A 22134-nucleotide genomic window follows, 5' to 3' on the forward strand; every position below is an offset into this window, starting at 1 on the left:
CAGTCTGACGCATTCGATCAGGCTCGGAGGAGCTCAAAAGCGTTGATGTTATTGTTAGAAGCACAGGTGGGAAACAATGCAGTGCAGTGCACACTACGTAGCCCAGTGGTTCCCAAACCCTTTATCTCAGGACTCAAAAGAGAAATGAGACGTTTGCCTGGGACCCAAACTAGTGGTAGCAGATCTACAGTCTAAAAATAAATTAAAATAAAAAACATGAAATACTTTTGAAATAATTGGAATTCATTTAATTGATGAAAAGCTGTGATTCCTTTTTCATTTTGAAATATATATATATATTTTAGACACAAAAGGGGGGATTTACTCGCGACCCACAGAGAAGAGTCATGGCCTGTGTCTATATGTTGTGATTGATTCAATACTGAATTAGTTGGAAATGTAAACAGCACGCGGTACAGTCACATTAAAGCTAACACATTAAGACATAAAGGATAACACAAAACAGTCCTAGGGACTTGTTTCCATTGTGGTCCTCACAACTGTTGTGATTCACATGGGATCGGGTCGTCCAGGTGAGGCCCAAGCATGCAGCCATGCCAACCTTGTGGTGCAACAGTAGCTTGTCTGACTCCAGATCAGAAGGCTGCATGTTCGAATCACGTCAGGGTCATCGCTTTGCTCATTGAAACTCCACTGTCCCTTTCCCACATAGTCATCGACTACCCACTACGTTAATACATTATCAATTCAAGCCGCATCAGGGGTGTACATGTGGGCAGTTCTTTGCATTTCTAACAGCCATAATCATCTAAGTGCAACGTGTTGCCGTCTTGTCACAGGGCAGTTTCTGTGTCCTCCCTCTTAGCTAATTGGTTGCCTGAAAGCAGGATTTATCAATACTCGAGAGCAGCGCTGCCAGCAGTACATTAGCAAAAATGTCCTTTACATGGCTCACCTTCCACTCAAACTCCACAGACCTTGATAAAAGATGAGTCTTCTTTACTACACTATGTTGCTTGCCAAAACAACGGGTCTCTGTCATTTATGTGTATTGTGTTCTCTTTATATTGTTGTGGCTTGTTGATACAGTGTGCTGTATATTATAATGCTGATTTTCTTTTAATTTTGTGCTAAATCATTGCTTTAATGTTTAAAGTTAATCCTGGCTTTCTCCAAACGATTGCATACTAGATTTTATTTTATCTTCCTAGTAATAATGATGTTTTAATTAAAATATCAATCTCTAAACATACTTTCATATTTGGTTTACAGGAGATTGAGGTGAACAATATGTTTCATTCTTCACTGATCTGTTTGTTCTAAGCTGAGACCTTTCCAGTGACCGAGCAGCTGTAAAGTACACACTTCCAGTGACCGAGCAGCTGTAAAGTACACACTTCCAGTGTCCAAAAAATGTCAAAGAAATGACCTCGACGTGATTTGAACACGCAACCTTCTGATCTGGAGTCAGACGCGCTACCGTTGCGCCACGAGGTCAATGAAAACCTTTGTAAAGCAAACATCCATGAGCACTCTCACTGGCAGTGATGGCAGAAGTACTCATTTGTTACTCAACAAGTTGCAAGTATCAATACTGCAATGTAGAAATACTCAAAAGTCTGGTATTCAAAATGTAATTTAGTAAAAGTATAAAACTATTGGCATCAAAATGTACTTAAAAGTTTTAAAATGTATGAAAACCGAGTCACATGTGAGTTTGTAGATTGGCGATTTAAAAAGCAAAAGTATAGGGCTGAATTCAGGTGGTAACAAGTAACTAACATTTTCAAATAATTATAGTGGAGCAAAAAGTGCAATATTTGCCTCTGAGATGAAATGGAATGGAAGTGCTCCAGTGAAGTAAATAATTACATAAAAATTGCTCTTATACAGTACATTTTTTTTTAATATATATATTTTTATCCCACAATTTTGTAACCCATTTTTCACCCCTGTGTCAATCATCTAATCTAAAACACACCCTCCACCAACCTAGTCCCCATATATGGGGGACAAGGGGAGAGCAACGGACTTGAACTCATGCTTCCTTCATGCCTGAGTGTCCAAGTCGCTCCTTTACACCTTATACAGTACAGTAAATGTACTGTACTGTTTCACACTTTCCAAAACTGCTCACTGACCAGATGGACAATCGATGCTGTTATTGCCTTAAAAAATAGCAAATATTGACATTGAACTAACAAAGAATACAATCATACTTAGTTACTTTCCACCACTGTTTAACACACTGTCTGTCTGTCTGTCTGTCAATCATGTGGGGACCCCCCCTGGGGTCCTGACCCACAGGCTGAGAACAGTATGTCCAGTGAGTATGCTCATACATATTTGCTTTCCATACTCTAGTATAGCATTGACCTCGTGGCGCAACGGTAGCGTGTCTGACTTCAGATCAGAAGGTTGCGTGTTCAAATCACGCCGGGGTCATTTCTTTGGAATGTGATATAATGGCTGGAGGGCTTGGAAGAAGTGTGTGTGCTACAGCTGTTTGGTCAATGAAACGATCTCTGCTAAGGAGATAGACTTGGAGGCGTCCCATAGTGAGCATAATAGAGCCATAGATGGAAATGATGTTGAGAAAAAAGGCTAAATGTGCCTTTAGGTAAAGCCAGTGGTCCTCTAAGTGCGGTTCAGGGGGTTCCCAGGTGTTCAGCATCACAATCTTTTTAACCACTCTATCCATTCATACTCTGGTTATTTAAAAACAGATGGCAGATGCATGTAGATCTGCATGTTTTACATTTATTTTACACAAATCTTCTATTCTGGGGGTCCCTAGCGGTCATTTCTTTCTTTCTTTCTTTCTTTCTTTAGTTCGTTAGTTATGTCATTTTTAATACACATGGTGGCACGGAATAAAACAGAATTAAGATTATAATCATTGTTGTTTATAATCTTGTTGTATGTCAATGTAACGCTCAAGCAGTTGCAGTTCCTGAGTACAGGAATCTAAATGTTTTGAAGTGGACAATGTGTACTTGTGACCATTTGCCACTAGAGGGCAGTAAGGTTCTTTGCCAACAGTAGCCACCATGACCAAATAATCATCAACAATCAGAATGACATCACAGGTTTACAAATGTAAAAATAGTCTGATTAAAAATGTATTTTGTTGTGTAAGCTCCATCGTTTCTTTTGTTTAGACCAGCAAAGTAAAAGAGAAGAAGCAGAGAAAAAAAACTGTAAAGAAAAGATATCTACATATCTAGCACATCATCATATCTGCGTGTACTCCCAACCGTGTGGATACAAATAAGAAGAGGGTTAAAAGTTGACGAAAGCAGCCTTCTCCCTTTATGGCGCGTGGAGAGGGACTGGACTGTCTGACAATAAATCCACTTTAGGTATGTGTCCACTCCACACACTCACCTGGCCTGCCAAACAACCACCTGATGCATGCTAGTAATAAGAAAGCCTCATGTTTGAAACGGTGCCTGCTGGTAACCCTGTAACCGTGTGTCTGCTAACCGCTTTAAACCTGGCATCCCCGTTTTGGGCATAATCATTATAGACAGACGTTTTCCAAAAACGTTCAAGGATTTACAAGCTCACAATGTGTTGTGAATCTGCTACGCATTGGGATCTTGTAGAATGGCATATTTTTTATGTTGGGCGCTGCTGGCCTGGCGTTTAAGGAGCATATCACATAGGCTCTAACACAGTCTGACGGGTTTGATTACCGAGCCAGACAACCTTTGCTGTCACTCCCACGTCTCTCTACAGTGTATCAGAAAAGCCCACCGCCCCCATCTCAGATGGGAGCGATATTCAGACATATTTCATGTGTCTGTCTGGCACATGTTTTATATGATCCGTGAGGCCATTTCTATATTTTTCACATTTACCGATCAGCATCAAAGCGAGAAAATGGAACAGAGTGAGTGCTCATCTGAGGGTCATTTCTCTGAGACATAATGTCAGGCAATATGACTTAAAAGTGAAAGTGATATCACAATAGACACGGAGCAAAGGCTGATATTTGGAATGCATGTGTCTCTACTTCTACTTGTGTCTCTAGTTCTCTCTGAATTGTATTAATTACAGTAGCATGCACAACTCAGATATACAATCTTCTTCTTTTTTTTTCTTTTAGAGATCATGCCACTTGCCAGACACTCAATGGCAACTCCGGGCTGTTGGCGTCTTGTGATGTGAATTACAATCAAGACCGACGCTGCCCGTCCCCAATCTTCTGTGTCACCTCAGCATTATCTAGGCACTTGAGCCGTAACGGAGCTCACTCACAGCCTGCTGTGAGGCGTGAGGAGCCCTTGAGATGCTGATTGTGTGAAAGACAATCTCCACCAGATCGGAGGTGGATGAAAGCACGGAAGGAAGATAGGGGGATGGGGCTGCAAAACCTACAACTCCCAGTGAACAGCTAACAGATGCTATAGTGATGGGAAGTTGGGAACCCAGCAATAAAGTAGAACGATCACCTGTGGCAGTAGGTGGTGGACAAACCATAGACTTGTAACAAGTCAGTCTCTAAACACTTTGTTCAGACTAGAGACTGGTGATCGTCGTTGTGAATGGAAACAATTACTGGTAGATTTAAAAAGAAAATGCATTGCAGAAACAATCCATAGACATTTGTGGCCAGTCTTTCATATTAGGAAGGATTTGTCTCCAATCATCTTCCCAACATCAGACAAGACAAACCACAGCAATTAAATTAATACTAAATACTAACGGTAAGTGAGGTGAGGGGAAACCGGTTGGCCAACATGTGTGCCACATGGGAAATGGAATAGACCTAATCGTGAATGTCAACTCAGCAGTCAACTCAGCTCATGTGTCGCACATCGTCTCCTTGCGTTTTGCCTTGTGAAAAGTGACACAAAAAGTGATCATGATACACTGCAAGACCAGCACAGATGAGGCAATGTGTGGACACTGGACACCCAGACGCTGAATCGAGCGATGCATGTGAAGTGCTAGCAGCCAGGATCTTTTCTAAGAATGACACGCTCCAGCATGTCGCTTTGTGAGGCACCATGACTCGCCCAGAGATACTCTGACACTCGGCTGAACCCCGCCCCCACACACACACACACACACACACACACACACAAACAAACACACACACACACACCCCCATTCCAACCTCTTGGCAGGGCATGTGTGCTCCCAGCAGCAGCAGTTGTAGTGGAAGGCGTTTTGGAGCACTGTTCTGCATGCTGCCGCCTAATGAAGACATTCTGAAGACTGGAGGAGTGGAGGTACACATTAAAATCATCAGTGTTCATTTAACCCCAAGAGGGAATGTAAGCGGATGGACCCGTATAGCATGAATTAACAGAGAAGATTTTACTGTGTACTCTCTAAGGTGTACATCTCAGTCTGTCTCACAGACTGAGATGCACACACACACACACAGCTCCTTCGTTTTACCCTTATTTCCCCCCTGCCCCTCCCTTGCCATCAGCAGTCTCACGCAGACACAACGGTGAGCTTCTGAGAGGCCTCGCCCCAACGGCCCGATCCCGTTTACTACAGTGCCTGTCACCGCATGGTAACCGCGATCCGCTCTCAGGGAGCCTTTGTTTCACCTGTTTCAGCCTAACGTGAGATCGATTCACCGCAATCCAACTCCAATATCCTCCACATCCCCCTTCTATCCATCTCTCTGGTTCTCACGGTGTCTGCCTCTAAAGCCTCTCACATAAACAGAAGTGCTTTAATTTCACTTTGCGGTTAATGGAATATATGATTATATGTGCGCCGCACATGAACCTGAGAAATACTACACTTTAAAACATGCACGCACACACACGCACATGCACCCGCCCCCACCCCCGCACACAGAACACACACACACACACACACACACACACAGTATTTGCCCATAAGAATACACAAAATTCTACATACATACAGAAAAGCCAAGATGCTTGAAAGTGACGTCACTTTGGTGGCAATCAAATAAATTCACTATAGCAGCATGCATGAACCAGTGTGCAGGCTCTACTTTTTTGTCGTTCTATATGAACAAATCTGTGTTGTCTCTATGCAGTCCCCTATAGCATTAACATTTACTCCTGGGTTAATCTACTCTTACATCAGTTCTGGACAGATGGCTTTGAAGTTTGAACTATTAGACAAACCTTCCCGTGACTTTGTATGACCCGTTAACACAGACTACACAGTCCAAGTCCAAAGAGACGCATCTTTTACAGACGCCGACAGCTCCTACACACCATCCTTCAGAGGTTGGCTTTGAACTAACTGACGGCTTCAGTTGTACTCCCTTCATATTATGTCTCCAGAAAATGGATTATTTCATTGAGAATGTCCAGAGATTATACACGCCACTAGCTTTGTGATGTGATGGGGCTAAGCAGACGAGGCAACTAAACGCTAGAGCTGTGATTGTCTGAGGAGTCAACAGCAGAATTACTTCTATATGGACTCCAGTATAGAGTCGATAGTACAGTATCAATTAGACTCCATATAAAAAGTGAATATCATAAAGTAAAGTACAAAGTCAGTTGATGGTTATGGGTGTTTGTTTAGTAACTACCATATATTATGAGAAAAAGGGAACCATGTGCGTTTGAGATGTCATGGATGTGGTTTATGGATGTTTTACGTTATGTGTGTGAGCGGGATTACATTGTAAATATATTTGTTGTACTTTGATATGAAGCATGTCAAATTTACATTGTATAAAATGTGCTAAACAATTTACTTGACCTGGCCTGACAGAACTGCATGTAACAAATGAGGACCGACGTGGAGGCGTTTAATTAACACCGGAGGAAACGCACAAAGGAAAAGAATGTCATACCGCCAAGATAAAGCACGCCCTCAATGTAGCTTCTAATTAACTACAGGGACAGAAAGAATGTGCTTGAAACAACACAAGCCCTCACCACCTCAATCAAGACCATGTACATCCTAATTGGTTACTGTATAATGCGCGACACGGTGACCCCACATGACCAGACGCCATCTATGATACAAACAAGGCATACTTTAAACACCTCTGCCTCAACAAAGAGCAGTGTCATCATCATTATCAGGGATCTGTCACGCACACGCACACACACACAAAATTATTAGATGACAAGCAGAGGAAAAAGATAGGAACACAACAGCTGATAAAAACTGGCTAAACTGGATTTACTACTACTACACAGTACACACACACACACACACACACACACACACACACACACACACACACACACACACACACACACACACACACACACACACACACACACACACACACACACACACTTCATCAGTACATTTATGTAAACAAATGTGCGCACACAAGTACACACATGCCCACAGAAGAAAACACCTACAGTATGTACATTTACATGCTAACATAAAATTGCCGGTGCAGTGTGCACACACACACACACGCACAGTCGCACACTCACAGAGCAAAAGGCTCTACCAGGTAAGGTTAGCGGCCATTGTAAATCACCCAGTTGTTTGTATTTCCATACATTTTAAGCAGCTCGTTTACAACGGTTCAAATTTGTGGTGATCTTAGTTAAACACCATGATTCAGTGAAGCACATACAGTATGGCCAGATAACCTGTGACACAATTGATTTTGTGTGGCTCTCATGCAGATGAAAAAAAAAATACTACGAAAGCAGAGCCGACTGTACAAGACTGTACAAGACTGACAATGTGTTTTCATTAAAAAGGTGTTTCTCCTCTTGTCGTCCATTAGAAGCTGTGAATGAAGTGCCACTTGGCTCAGTGATCGTTGAGGAATGGGTGTAGTTATACCATACGGCAGCCAGGGGGCTAGTGATACATACTCGTGATGGGTAACAAGTTATTTTTATAATGGAAAAAGAGAAGCTAAATTTGCAGGCTGATTTTCATCAGCATAACAGGAGAGGAGAGGAGAGGAGAGGAGAGGAGGGGAGAGGAGAGGAGAGGAGAGGAGAGGAGAGGAGAGGAGAGGAGAGGCAGGTGTGAAACAGCTGCTCTCTCTGATCTCACTTGCTATGTAACCATGGCACCTGTGCGTGCATAGATGCATGTGGATTCAGCTACTGACACATTACAACCAACATCTATCCATCTTCATTTTCTCAGCAGTGGAGAACAAAACTTGACATAACAAAAGACTACGAAGTCAGTCAGTAAGTCAGTCTTGCAGATCCAGGTGGCCCATAGGGCAGGAGTTTACCTCCTGTTTCTGTAGCGTGAAGCAGCTTCACGGGCCTCACTCACACCTAAGACACACGCAAGACACACTTCTGTCCTGTGTCTCGTATTTCGAGGTCAGGCCTAAATGGGATAAAGGAATCTCAGGAAAGCTCTGCCCCCTCTCGAAAACACACGGCACAGAGACCTTTATATGTCTATGAGGGCAAGTGCTACGGCAAGTGCTACGGGCTAAGATGGAGTCTGAAGAGGTGAGCTTTCAATCTAAGGCAGAAGATTGGGAGTGAGTCTGCTCTGCATGTCTGATTGCAATGGGAAGTGCATTCCATAGTTTTGGAGCCAGAAGGGAGAAGAGTCTGGGACGTGTGTGGACAGTGTTTTTAGTTAATGTACTTCCAGCTTCCCTGTGTTTGTTGGCAGGGGGATTTGTAGGCTCCGATCAGACTTGCAAGATATGGGGGTGCCATACCTTTGGTTGCTTTGAAGGCCAGAATCAGAGTTTTGTACTCTGTGCGGGCAGTGGCCGGATGCTATACTTTAGGTATATTCTGAATTCTGAATTCTGATGATACTTTTGTACTTTTACTCAAGTAAAAGTTAGATACAGGAATTTTACTTATGTACTTCTTCCACCACTGCTGATCAGACACCACATGTTATGGAAATCTGCCAGTCTCGAATTTGACCATGTCATTCTGACTTTAACCAATACCCTGACAGGGTGGAGAGTACTAGAGAGTGACAAGGTGAGAAGCCATATATGAGGTTCACAATTCACATCACATGAGCCCTTACTGGCATAGGTCCCACTAGTACAAAATCCCTGTTTCCAGTTGTAAATGTCTTGGTAAACAATCAACAAGACCAAAGGGCAGTGTGAACGGTTGAACACCACTCACTCATTTTAAAAAGAACAATATAGCAAAGACCTGAGGCAGATTCTACAAATCATCTCTGTCGGGTGGAAATCTCATTGTCCATCATATGTCCAAAACTCATACTTTTCAGCATTCAAATTCCAAAACAGCAAAAGTAGCAGATTGACAAGCTCAAAGCGCGGGGCTTCGAGCTTGTGGATCTGTTACTTAATTTTGTGTGGAGCTGTAGTATGATAATGTAAGGTGTTAATTTACGAAAGAGTTAAAATATGGAGCATTCCAAGTTTAAAAGGGCTACAGTCGCTATTGCCATTTCATATCTCTGAACCAAAAAGGCAGCATTCCAAAAGAGGCGCTTTTCTTGACAGTCAATACTGTGACTGCATTCTGTGGTTAACACAACGCGTCTTGCCAGCTCACACCATGTCTCACTGACACACACACACACACACACACACACACACACACACACACACACACACACACTTCAATGTTCAACAAGTGACTCAGGTGTAGTCACTTCCATGAGCACTGCTCCCACAGGAAGTAATAGATAGACTCAGCCCCGGGGGATTGTGGGAGGTTTACAGTTAGTGAAGCAGGCGGGGCGTTGATATGTGAGGATATTGAGCTGCCGCTGACACGTACACGCATGCTTCCAGGCACGATGACAGGCACACTGTTGCATACCAAATAGACCCTGTTGCATACCAAATAGACCCTGCAATAGTTGCGCGCACACAGTCACACACACACACACACACACACACACACACACACACACACACACACACATCAAAGGAGACCCCTTTGGGAGAGACATAGTCGTGCTGTTGCCAACAGCCTGTAGTGATTAAAGCGAGTCGATAGAGCTCAGCATCAGTAAAACAAACCAGGTGAAAGAAGCATTCGACGCTTTGCTGCAAGAATACAAGAAATCCAGACGACATACAACCACAGTCAAGTGAGAGAGGAAAAGGTGGGCCACGTTGCTTGTGAGCCTGTCCTGCAACCACAACATCTCAATTAAGTTTGATACCCACAACAGCTAATGTGCTGTTCAACAATTCAATTCAATGGAGCTTCATTGGCATAGGAAAACATACGTTTACGTCAATGTAAAACACCTACTGTATGTGTGTTTTGTAAGACACTGAGCAATCCAATGACCAAGTTCCAAGTTCTACTCTGGATTGCAAATGTAATGTAGGATGACAATTAATATACAAGTAATAAACTCTCTCTCTCTCTTACACATACACACTCACCCTGTCTTTATCGTCTGCGACGTCACAAAGCACGTCATCCACGTCCAGAATGCCTCCGTCTCCATGCTCCAACCTGTGGACCTGGATCCAGTACCCCGGGTCCTGAGAGACAGACAGATAAACACATTAGTTCAGAATGCCTCCATCTCCATGCTCCAACCTGTGGACCTGGATCCAGTACCCCGGGTCCTGAGAGACAGACAGATAAACACATTAGTTCAGAATGCCTCCATCTCCATGCTCCAACCTGTGGACCTGGATCCAGTACCCCGGGTCCTGGGAGAGACAGACAGATAAACACATCAGTTCAGCAGTAATCAATATTGTCCCGAAGGATTTATATTCTCTATGCTATAGAAACAGGACCGTCATCTAGACTCAGTCTAGGTGAGAGAGGTGTCTCTCTATTGTAGCATGTCCATTTTTTTAGGTCTTTTAGTAGGTCTTCATTAGGCAAAATCATTTGCATGATGAAGACCTCTTTCTTTCTTCCACCTTTATTTATTCATATATGGTCGAAAAGTTGCGCCATTAAATAAATTCACTTTTTGATGAAAACGTTTTGACGTTTTCTCCTTGATATTTGCCTTGATGTCACCTGACCTAAATACAGGTACAACAATCTTGCACACAATCTTCTCTGTGAAATACATTGTGAGTGCAAATTGCAATCACTCTGCGATTCAACTAAACATAAAAAGACTCCAATAAGGTCTATAGGCTTTAAACATTATTATGTCAATATTGCATGCAGCCCTTGTAGCAACAATTATTTCATATTAGCAGTCCAATGGAATGGAACTGTCAGCCAGTGCCAATTAAATCACTTTAATGAGCTGATCTGACCTAATCCTTCTCATCCTGTGGTATGTAATGTGGCAGGACATGACATGGTTGTGCTAATCTGGTTGTGCTAATCATTCGGCTGGACTTGCATTTGGATCAAACATTGACCAGTGCATTGTGATATACTGTATGTTGGGACACACAGTGTAGAAGTGCCAGGTTTAGTCGATCTCACGTTCTCATCATCATCATCATCATGCTTAGCAGATCTACAAGATCAGAATGTGTCTCTCTGCAACACATTGAGAGTGTAACTAACTCAAGTTTAACAGTCTGTCTTTGCCCAGCTCATAAGCCACGCACGCCACAGCCACTGAAGCATGGCCCAGTCAAAAATCCAAGCCAGAGACTAACCACTGCACTCATTTAGCACGGACAGTACGTATATTCCTTCCTTCATAACCATGTTAGGAAAGAATCTGTCTCATCCTTTGCAATTCTCTCTCTCTCTCTCTCTCTCTCTCTCTCTCTCTCTCTCTCTCTCCTACTGTCTCTGCTTCCACTTTCTTTCTTTTCAACTATTCTTTTACCCCCTTCCAAACCATGGTGTGTGAAGGTCTGTGGTCGAATATGCTGTCATGCGCAGCTCCGTTGTAGTGAACTTTTCTACATTGCGGTTCACCAGCCAAAATGGCCCAAATCATGAGGGGAATGATTGTGTGGTATTTTCCTCCCCTCTGGGCTTATTAGAAAGGAAAATATGGCTGGTATATGTGGTATGTTCCCAAGAACAAAGAAGGAGTAAAAGAAGAAAATCAGAGAATTATGGTGTTTCCGTGTTACCAATCCTACTATAAATGCACCACGTCTGTCTGCCTGCGTGCGTGCATGCGTGTATGTATGGTTGTAATGCACGTAACTCGAGAACCGTTTGACCGTTTCACATTCGACACACGTTCCACATCCCCACAGGGAGTGCAGTGCCCGGTATCCAGTCGGTCGGACCCACGGTTCTCCAGAACCACCACAAAAGGCTCTGGTCAGGCTCTGCCAGTGGGCCTAATCAGCCTAAATCCCCTCCCCTCACCTCCAGCCTCTGCCTCAGCCAATTGATTGCCATGGCAACCACACACCTGCCAATTGATTACTTAATCAGTCAGTTTGCACTCTTCACACACAGGCAGACAGACAGATACAGAGATCTCCATGTGGGACACAGAGAGACAAAAATGGGTGCTATGACAACAGGTATTGCATACTACAGATATCTCCATATACAGTATGGGCACAAAAAGGACAACAGGTGCTTATGACAAGTTGACAACGGGAATTATTAAGTTGCATCGTTCTCAAGTAGGCCGGTGGCCGACGGGCACGTACAGGTCTAGTTCAATAATAATGAGCAGGCCATTAGCAGGTAATTATCTGGTAAATGTTCTAGAACTTTCAGAAGTTTTTGCACTGGAACAAACAAAATAATTGCGTCATTAATCATGGAGTCACAAACACAATTATTCATAACAACACAATATTCTATTAGTGTGCGTGTGTGACCCATGCGTGCGTGCGTACATGCATGCGTGGCACTGCGTGCATGCGTGCGTACATGCGTGGCAATGTGTGTGCGTGCGCGCGGTTTCCTGGATTTGAACCTTGTTCTCGTGGTCCTATTCAACCACAGGGTGTAAGTTTGTCAATGGAAGAATAGGGAGGGAGACCACCTCCAACCCACTGCAGATATGCCAATTATATTGTATTAGCATACTCAACCATACAGATGGGTCAAAGTAATTTTCTATTCACAGCGCAAAACATTCTGGATTGCAGCTTTAAGACAGGGCTACGCTGCCATAGTGCGTGACTGTGTATCTGCCGTGCAACCCACCACAGGGCCGATTTAGCAATTGTAGGAGAAGATGATAAAAATCAAGAATGACACAATTCTAAGCACTGAAAACCCATATATATATATATATATATATATATATATATATATATATATATATATATATATATATATATATATATATATATATATATATATATATATATATACACACACACACACACAGTACACACACAGGTTCTTATAACTGCCAAGGGTGCTGAACCTGAACTTTAACGTCAGCAGACCTGGAATCACCCCTGAGCATGAACCAGCAAAAAAACCCTCTTGAAATGTTGACATCAGTGTTGTAAAGTAACTAAGTACATTTACTGGTACAATGTGGTGAGGTATTTCCAATTCCCTGTAATTTTACTCCAACTCCACTAATACTTATACTTTTAGTGCAATTATATAAAAACTTTGCGACGCAATTCTTGTATTCCGGACTTTTACATAAGTAAAAAATGTGAGTACTTCTTCCAACACTGAGAAAGACCTGGAAGCTGTTTCAGAACACAAGTCCACCCTGAGCATGAACCAGCAAAATACCCAACTATTGAAATGTTGACACACTTGGAGTGTGTTTGCCATGGTCTCTGTCCAACACCAGACTACTTCCTCAGCAGGAAGATGTATACATGTGTTAGGGGGGAGTTGGGCAGTGTCGCGTCTTTTGGGCTTGTTTTCATAGACCTGGTTGCTTACAATATGTATCTAAATATCTAATTTACATAAATTTGGCAACATTGGAGATGTAATGGGGAATCAGCTAGCCAGACAGTGCGCCCACACAGTAAAAACAGATGCTGCAGCCGCGCACGAGCGTCATTTCCATCCCCCAGCGGTTTAAAAACCTGGAAGAGACGCCGGCTCTAAGCTGCATCTTGTATCTTCGTGACTCTACTGTGTGGGCGCACTGTGACACTGTCCAACATCTTACACAGTCTGGCTGCAGGCAAAGATTGGTGTACTTACTGTAGCACAGATCCAACTTGGAGTAAAGAATTTCATGAAATTATATGAAATAAGAGAAAAGCTAGGAGAAAGATCACTTTCACTGTTGTGCGCGCGCTCGCACACACACACACACACACACAAACTGTATGATGATTTGGGGTGTTACAGTACAATACAGTGACAGTACAGTACAGTAGAGGGACCCCCTGGGGACCCCCACACGGTCATTTCTCGACCGTTTCGGACGCGGGGCAGGGCGGCTCGACGAACCGGGCCGGCCCCCTGGCCGGCACCCTGGCCGCGTTCCTGTGGGTCTGGATGTTCCGGGGACCCCACATGGAGTTGCACCACTCACTTCACACGGGTGTGATTTTTACAGCTGTATTAGCAGTGATTTGACAGCTGAGCTTACAATATGAATTGGGTGGATTTAGCTTTTCTGGAGTCGTCCCTGGGGCTAAAACCAAGGCCTTGAACTGCCATAGACGACAAGTCCATGCTGGTTTGCAAGGGCCAGCGGGTTATGTTCTTCATCCACAACATCCCTGATTCCCTGGGAAGACACCACTGCTGCCAACTAATTATCAGCCTATAGGGGCAGGTCGATTTGTTACTAAAAATTGCTAAATTACATTGTGAATAAACAAAACAATTTAGGGGATGTAGCTGAGTGGTAGAGTGCATGCTTTGCCATGTATGAGGTCATTGGTTAAATGCCCAGCAGCATCTCTAGTTTTGGTGGCCGAGTGGGTAGAGAGGCCACACATTGGAAGGTCTCCTAATAGTTGGGATGATGCAGAGAACGAATTTCACAACCAAACGTACAGTGAGAGATACTGCACAGCAAATGGGATCTCAAATCATACATATGAACCTAACCTGTCCGTGAGGACTCACACGTTGTGGAATTCACTGTATGACCTGCGGGAAAGAAACAACTGTGGATGATGCGTGGAATCACTGGACTCTATAAGAAAACAGAGCACACTCCAAACAAGGAGGCCATTGTAAGGAAGCCAGACATATTAGCGTACAGTTAACAGCTGGGACAAGAGGATAGTGGGTTGATTGATACAACATTAATATAAGGTGCTCAGTCAACACTCAGCTCAACACTGCACTGTCAACACTGCAGCTCAATCTGTCTGCCACTAGATCAACAGTTCTACACAGCCTTTACTCTTACACAAACATTGCTATAGATTTTTTAATCCTGCGCATTTCACTTTTTTAGTTTCCTTCTATCATACTGGCTAATAAGAACATGCAGTTTGTGTTATTGTGTGGGGGACACTTCATAACAGTAGACGTAACTCCAGTGTTTGTTGCATACTACAGTATAAGTGGAAGGTTCAAAGACATGAGGATCCCCCCCATTCCCTTGCCCCAGACACGTTTATTCACTGAACCTTGCTAATCCACTAAATTGAAATGGCAGGGCACTTTCCCAGACCACAAAACGTTTATATACATGCTTTCATCCCTCACGTCCTCAATATATCTTCATCAATTATTAATCTTTATGACAGCGGAGACAATGGGCCGCCTCTGTCGTCCAATAATCACACAGGAACTGAAACCACAAGAACCTAAACATGTCTGACAAGTGCTGTACAGGCTTTGCGTAAGAGATGGCGTTTTGGAGAATGTTATGTTTTGGGTCTTTTTTTCCTTCCATGTCTTGGATGAGAAAGGGAGGGGTCTGTCTTTCACAGAGCAAAGCCTGGAGAGGAACAAGCGGCGCTCGAGGACGTTTTCATCAGCCACCTCCATAGAGATATTGCTGTCATAACACACGTCGAACCACAGACCACCCAGACAATGAAGAGACACAGTCAATGGTGTACTGGCAACTGTATCGCAGCTCGCTGCTGTCAGACGGAAACGTACAAACTTTACAAAAGGTCTGCTTGTTAGGACTTGAGAGACATAGCTCTTTTCTTTTGGTCACACGGACTGCCCATGTACCTTTTAAAGTCATCGAAGTTGCCAAGGAGTTACGAGGACTTCAAGGGACAGCAGCAACGCAGGGGAGTCGCGTCCAAGCTTTACTATGAAGCTTTACCCAACAAACCAAGTATGATGTACACTCACTATACTGTGACTGTGACTCATCCTAATAAATCACTGGCGTGTCAAAACAGCATCCAACATGAACCAGGCTCAGTCAATAAGGATCAAGGAGGAGAGTGTGCAGAGAAATCACACCTCTACTTTATCACTGTACACAATCACTCAAATAACTAATAATTATTTAAATATTAAGCTATATAATATATAATTGTTCCTCATAAAATAACAATACAATTTATTTGACTAACCCTAACACTAATTATTAAGTACTAAGTATTAAGTACTAAATACTAAGCAAACTGTAGTAACATTACATGAAAATAAAAATGGAAATGACATATACAGCCATTCATGTTAATGCAAGTTTTTTTTAAGCAGTTATAAACACTCGACTCTGAGGAAGACGCTTGTCCAAATGTCAGTCATCTGTCATCCCGACAAGTCACACTGTACGTGTGATGTGAAAAGGTACTGTATCCATCTACCCCATCAGACTGTGTGCGATGAACGGAGTCTACCCGTCACATTTGCAAACAAGAAAGATATTGATATGGGAAAATTTAGCAAAAGTAACCTATTTTAATATGATTATTTATATAATTCATAATAATCTACAAGCTCAAAACACATCGCGACACACATTTTTGGCAAATATGTTTTGGTGTAGAGTGAAAAAAGGGGGCCAACTTAAGTACAGACCCCAGTCAACAAAGTAGATGGGGTGTAAGTGGCTTTGTACTTGATTCTCTTACACGCTGTATAATGGGCTTAAGAGTTACAACTCTCGTTCACTTGTTTTCCCTTTTGTCTTGTCCCAGTAACCTGTTGAGTCACTTAAAGACTGCATTGATAACGCGAGTGACATCGACACCGCCAACAACTCGGCAGGTGTCGACTTATCAGATCCTGTAGAGAAAGAGAAGGGGCGAGAACAGAGGAGAGACTGTGTTCTCAAACAAACGTGCACATACAATACTTGTGTATACACAAGTTCGGGCACGCATGCATGCAGTTGCACACACACACACACACACACACAACAATAGCTGTACTCTGCCCATTGTCTCCATCTTTGTACTGGAGCAGGTAACCTGTTACAGACAAGACCGCACATAGACAACCGGTAGTTGTAAGTAGCTGGACCAAGAAGGGTTGAGACAAGGACAAATAGTGGGCAGAGAGGGTTTGCGAGTGCGTGTGTGCGTGTGTGTGTGTGTGTGTGTGTGTGAGGGATGTAGTGTCAGGGGTGAGTGTGTGTGAAAGGGAGAGTGTGTGTGTTGCGTTACGAGCATAGCACTAGCTTTGGCAAGTGCTGCCGTTCCCAGGGGGAGAGATTAGAGGCATCTCAAATGGCCAAACACAGCACAGGACTTCGTGGCGCAACGGTAGCGCGTCTGACTCCAGATCAGAAGGTTGCGTGTTCAAATCACGTCGGGGTCAATGTTTTTCATTAGGGAATTTTCTACAAAACCTGTCCTCCCGTCATCTTGTCACCATCAAGAGGATCGCGACAAGTCATTACTCATTACTAAACCAGACATATAAACTGACTGACAGCAAAATCATTGCAATTTATTTAATCTAGAGGAGCCATCAAACAAAGGCATCTTTGTAAACTGAGACAACATTCCTAAGCATAGTAAAACAATTCGGTGTCAAAAGCTGTGTCTCTGTGTCAGTCAAATATATATATTAACACATCAAACTGATACAGATGTACAGGTAGATAGCTCACTGCATTGCATCCAGTCGTGGGAAAATGTTATTTTAGGTTTTGTTGAATTATCTGTGGATTTCAGCGACCCAACCCATTTCTTAACCACTTCTTAAACCTTTGTCGACCGGCGTCCCCCCAGGGGTCTATAATTGGTCCGCTCCTTTGTTCCCCTCTACACCGAATCTTGGCGCTGAAAATAGCTGATCTACAAGCTCACACGATTTTAATTTCCATATTTTCAATGAAGCGCTTCATTGGGATCCAAAACAATTGCCGTAGTCCCACAGACTCCATTTATGAGCCCAGAAAAGTCTACAATTAAATGTGGAGAATCATATACCAGTAATAAGTATGTGATAACAATAATGTGAGCAGGGGCGGTATTGCAGTCGCCATACCGCACTGTTGTTACGAAAAGAGTCAGAAGGCTCTCTGTTTACGGAGCAATCTTCGTTCCCACTCTCACCTATGGTCATGAAGTGTGGGTCATGACTGAAAGAATAAGGTAGCGAATCCAAGCGGCCAAAATGAGTTTTCTTCGACGGGAAACCGGGAAAGCAAAGCATCCGTGTCATTTTAGATATATTTTTTTAACAATTTTTTAAATATCTTGAAAGTGTGAGAACTACTGATTTAGAAGGCATTTGTAGAATTGTAGAAAATGTTTGATTTGCCAATCTGTAGAACAGATAACAATATCTTCAACAACATCAAAGCTGGGGGACCATAGAGAAGATGGTTAAAGACAGAAGTGGGGAAACTTTGTTGCTGCCCATATGCGCCAGCTGGCATAATGGGGATAAGAAAGTAAGTAAGAACAGAACCAGTGTCCAAACTGTCAGACTTTCACTGTCTGACACCAGAGATCAGACACCGCCATTAAGAGTGTGACCTCTGACCTTTGAGAGTATGGGGCTTGCCCCTGGCTGTGAATCACCTCTACAACACTGTGGTTCACTTTTCAACCCCCTATGTTTAGAGTTCACTGTCTCAGCAGCACCATAATGCCTGTGACATATAGCATGCACACACTCGTGTGTGTGTGTGCGTGTGTGTGTGTGTTTAATGTCTCCCCAGTTGGTCTTAAACACTGGTGTCTGATTCCATCATGCACACACGCTCACACGCGCACACACACACACACACACACACACACACACACACACACACACACACACACACACACACACACACACACACACACACCCCATCCTCCTACGAGCCACTTTATCTTAGCCAAGAGGTTCACAACCACTATCAGACTAAAGTAGCCTAATGTAAATACTTAATACTGATAGCATAAAACTTTAAAGCCAGTAGCAGCAGGCTACCAGAAGGTCTTGTGTAGTACAATCTGGCCTGAACAGCAATGTGTGTTTCTTCCACTCACTGTTTCAAGCACTGTTTCATATTCTCCTTACAAATATTCTTCCTTTTTCCGGCAAATTTTAAAACAATGATTCGTGGATTAATATTTACCGTTACATTATGTCTGTGATGTTATTGTAGGTCGTCGTTGTGCGACCTACAATAACATTGATACAATGACCTTGATAATGGTGGTGACTTTAGTCAACATTATGAGTCACAAATCCATTTCACTAATCACTAAGTACTAATTTCTTACAATACTTTGTGGTCAAACATTTCATTTCATTTCAACATTTCAGCCATGACACATGCCCAAAACAGTGCGTGTGTGTGCATGTGAATGAATGGTGGATATAGTGGGGGGCATACGTTAGTCCGACATACGAGATAAGACTCACCCGTGGCTTCCACATGCGTTTAGGGTTAGGGTTTGGGGTAGGGTGTCGGACTAATGCGGGTCGGACTGTTATTACTATCCACGGGTGCATATCTAAATTGGTCCGACGTACTATCAAGAAGCCTGGCAAAGCTCAACTGACCTCTTTCTTACCTCCAGTTCCTGGGATTTCTCTAGTCAGACTCAGAGTTGGAAAAAAAGTAGGCCGGCATATTCAATGAACAAATCTGCATTGTCTCATCTCTGCCGGAGACAATGTTTAATGCTCATTAAAACAATGAATTATTTCTCATTTTACTTTAGCTCAGATTCATTAGTATTCTACGTTAAAAGTTAATTATTATGAGCCTCACACTCTGGTGTGCGTGGGCCCACATGCATTACCAGATCATAATAAGTGCCTCTTAGACCCTATTGCAGTTCAGTCCTCAGAGACAAAGTCACCTCCAGGGTTCTTACATTATTGATGTTCCTGCCTGCCCTGGGTATTAGCCTGCAGAATACAACATGAAGAGAAATATGACACCTGGCTGCACGCATACAGTACAAGCACAAGTACAATAACCACAGCACAGTATGTCCACAGAAAAATATTACTGGGACACATAGCCATTATGTACACGAACGTGTACACTATGCACAACAAAAGAAATGGCACAACTATTTATATTGCAGCTATTGCTCTATTCATAAGAGGCTATAACAACTGAGATGAAATAGAGAGCCACTCGAACCCGTGGACAGAAACAGCCTGTCGGTTGGTGGTTTAACGACCGCCAAAATGTACGTGCACCCGTACCGTCCTCACCAGCAGATCAGATCAGAAGGTTGCGTGTTCAAATCACGTCAGGGTCAATACATGTATTTGTTAGTTTTAAGATGAGCGTACAGTAAAATGTATAAGTCAGAAAAATGCCTTCACCACAGTGGCAGAAAACACTATGTGACTCTGTGGCGCAACGGTAGCGCGTCTGACTCCAGATCAGAAGGTTGCGTGTTCAAATCACGTCAGGGTCAATACATGTATTTGTTAGTTTTAAGATGAGTTTACAGTAAAATGTATAAGTCAGAAAAATGCCTTCGCCACAGTGGCAGAAAAACACTACCGGTATGTGACTCTGTGGCGCAACGGTAGCGCGTCTGACTCCAGATCAGAAGGTTGCGTGTTCAAATCACGTCAGGGTCAATACATGTATTTGTTAGTTTTAAGATGAGTTTACAGTAAAATGTATAAGTCAGAAAAATGCCTTCGCCACAGTGGCAGAAAAACACTATGTGACTCTGTGGCGCAACGGTAGCGCGTCTGACTCCAGATCAGAAGGTTGCGTGTTCAAATCACGTCAGGGTCAATACATGTATTTGTTAGTTTTAAGATGAGCGTACAGTAAAATGTATAAGTCAGAAAAATGGCTTCACCACAGTGGCAGAAAAACACTATGTGACTCTGGAGCAACGGTAGTGCGTCTGAGTCTAGATCAGAAGGTTGCGTGTTCAAATCACGTCAGGGTCAATACATGTATTTGTTAGTTTTAAGATGAGCGTACACTCCGTACAGTAAAATGTATAAGTCAGAAAAATGCCTTCACCACAGTGGCAGAAAACACTATGTGACTCTGTGGCGCAACGGTAGCGCGTCTGACTCCAGATCAGAAGGTTGCGTGTTCAAATCACGTCAGGGTCAATACATGTATTTGTTAGTTTTAAGATGAGTTTACAGTAAAATGTATAAGTCAGAAAAATGCCTTCGCCACAGTGGCAGAAAAACACTACCGGTATGTGACTCTGTGGCGCAACGGTAGCGCGTCTGACTCCAGATCAGAAGGTTGCGTGTTCAAATCACGTCAGGGTCAATACATGTATTTGTTAGTTTTAAGATGAGTTTACAGTAAAATGTATAAGTCCGAAAAATGCCTTCGCCACAGTGGCAGAAAAACACTATGTGACTCTGTGGCGCAACGGTAGCGCGTCTGACTCCAGATCAGAAGGTTGCGTGTTCAAATCACGTCAGGGTCAATACATGTATTTGTTAGTTTTAAGATGAGTTTACAGTAAAATGTATAAGTCAGAAAAATGCCTTCGCCACAGTGGCAGAAAAACACTACCGGTATGTGACTCTGTGGCGCAACGGTAGCGCGTCTGACTCCAGATCAGAAGGTTGCGTGTTCAAATCACGTCAGGGTCAATACATGTATTTGTTAGTTTTAAGATGAGTTTACAGTAAAATGTATAAGTCAGAAAAATGCCTTCGCCACAGTGGCAGAAAAACACTATGTGACTCTGTGGCGCAACGGTAGCGCGTCTGACTCCAGATCAGAAGGTTGCGTGTTCAAATCACGTCAGGGTCAATACATGTATTTGTTAGTTTTAAGATGAGTTTACAGTAAAATGTATAAGTCAGAAAAATGCCTTCGCCACAGTGGCAGAAAAACACTACCGGTATGTGACTCTGTGGCGCAACGGTAGCGCGTCTGACTCCAGATCAGAAGGTTGCGTGTTCAAATCACGTCAGGGTCAATACATGTATTTGTTAGTTTTAAGATGAGTTTACAGTAAAATGTATAAGTCAGAAAAATGCCTTCGCCACAGTGGCAGAAAAACACTATGTGACTCTGTGGCGCAACGGTAGCGCGTCTGACTCCAGATCAGAAGGTTGCGTGTTCAAATCACGTCAGGGTCAA

At 43.1% G+C, this 22134-nt stretch overlaps 1 protein-coding gene across 2 annotated transcripts in view; it reads right to left on the reverse strand.

Moving 5' to 3' along the window:
- LOC308336535 (partitioning defective 3 homolog) overlaps nucleotides 1–22134 on the reverse strand; it is a 462106-nt gene that overhangs the window by 381924 nt on the left and 58048 nt on the right. For both annotated transcript variants that reach the window (XM_080793921.1, XM_080793920.1), the window contains exon 2: nucleotides 10268–10369. In XM_080793921.1, coding sequence (XP_080650047.1) covers nucleotides 10268–10369 — 102 coding nt within the window. The remainder of the gene's footprint in view (nucleotides 1–10267; nucleotides 10370–22134) is intronic.

The sequence above is a fragment of the Protomyctophum bolini genome, assembly GCF_963924005.1.
Source record: "Protomyctophum bolini genome assembly, chromosome: 21".
In the NCBI taxonomy this organism is placed as follows: domain Eukaryota; kingdom Metazoa; phylum Chordata; class Actinopteri; order Myctophiformes; family Myctophidae; genus Protomyctophum; species Protomyctophum bolini.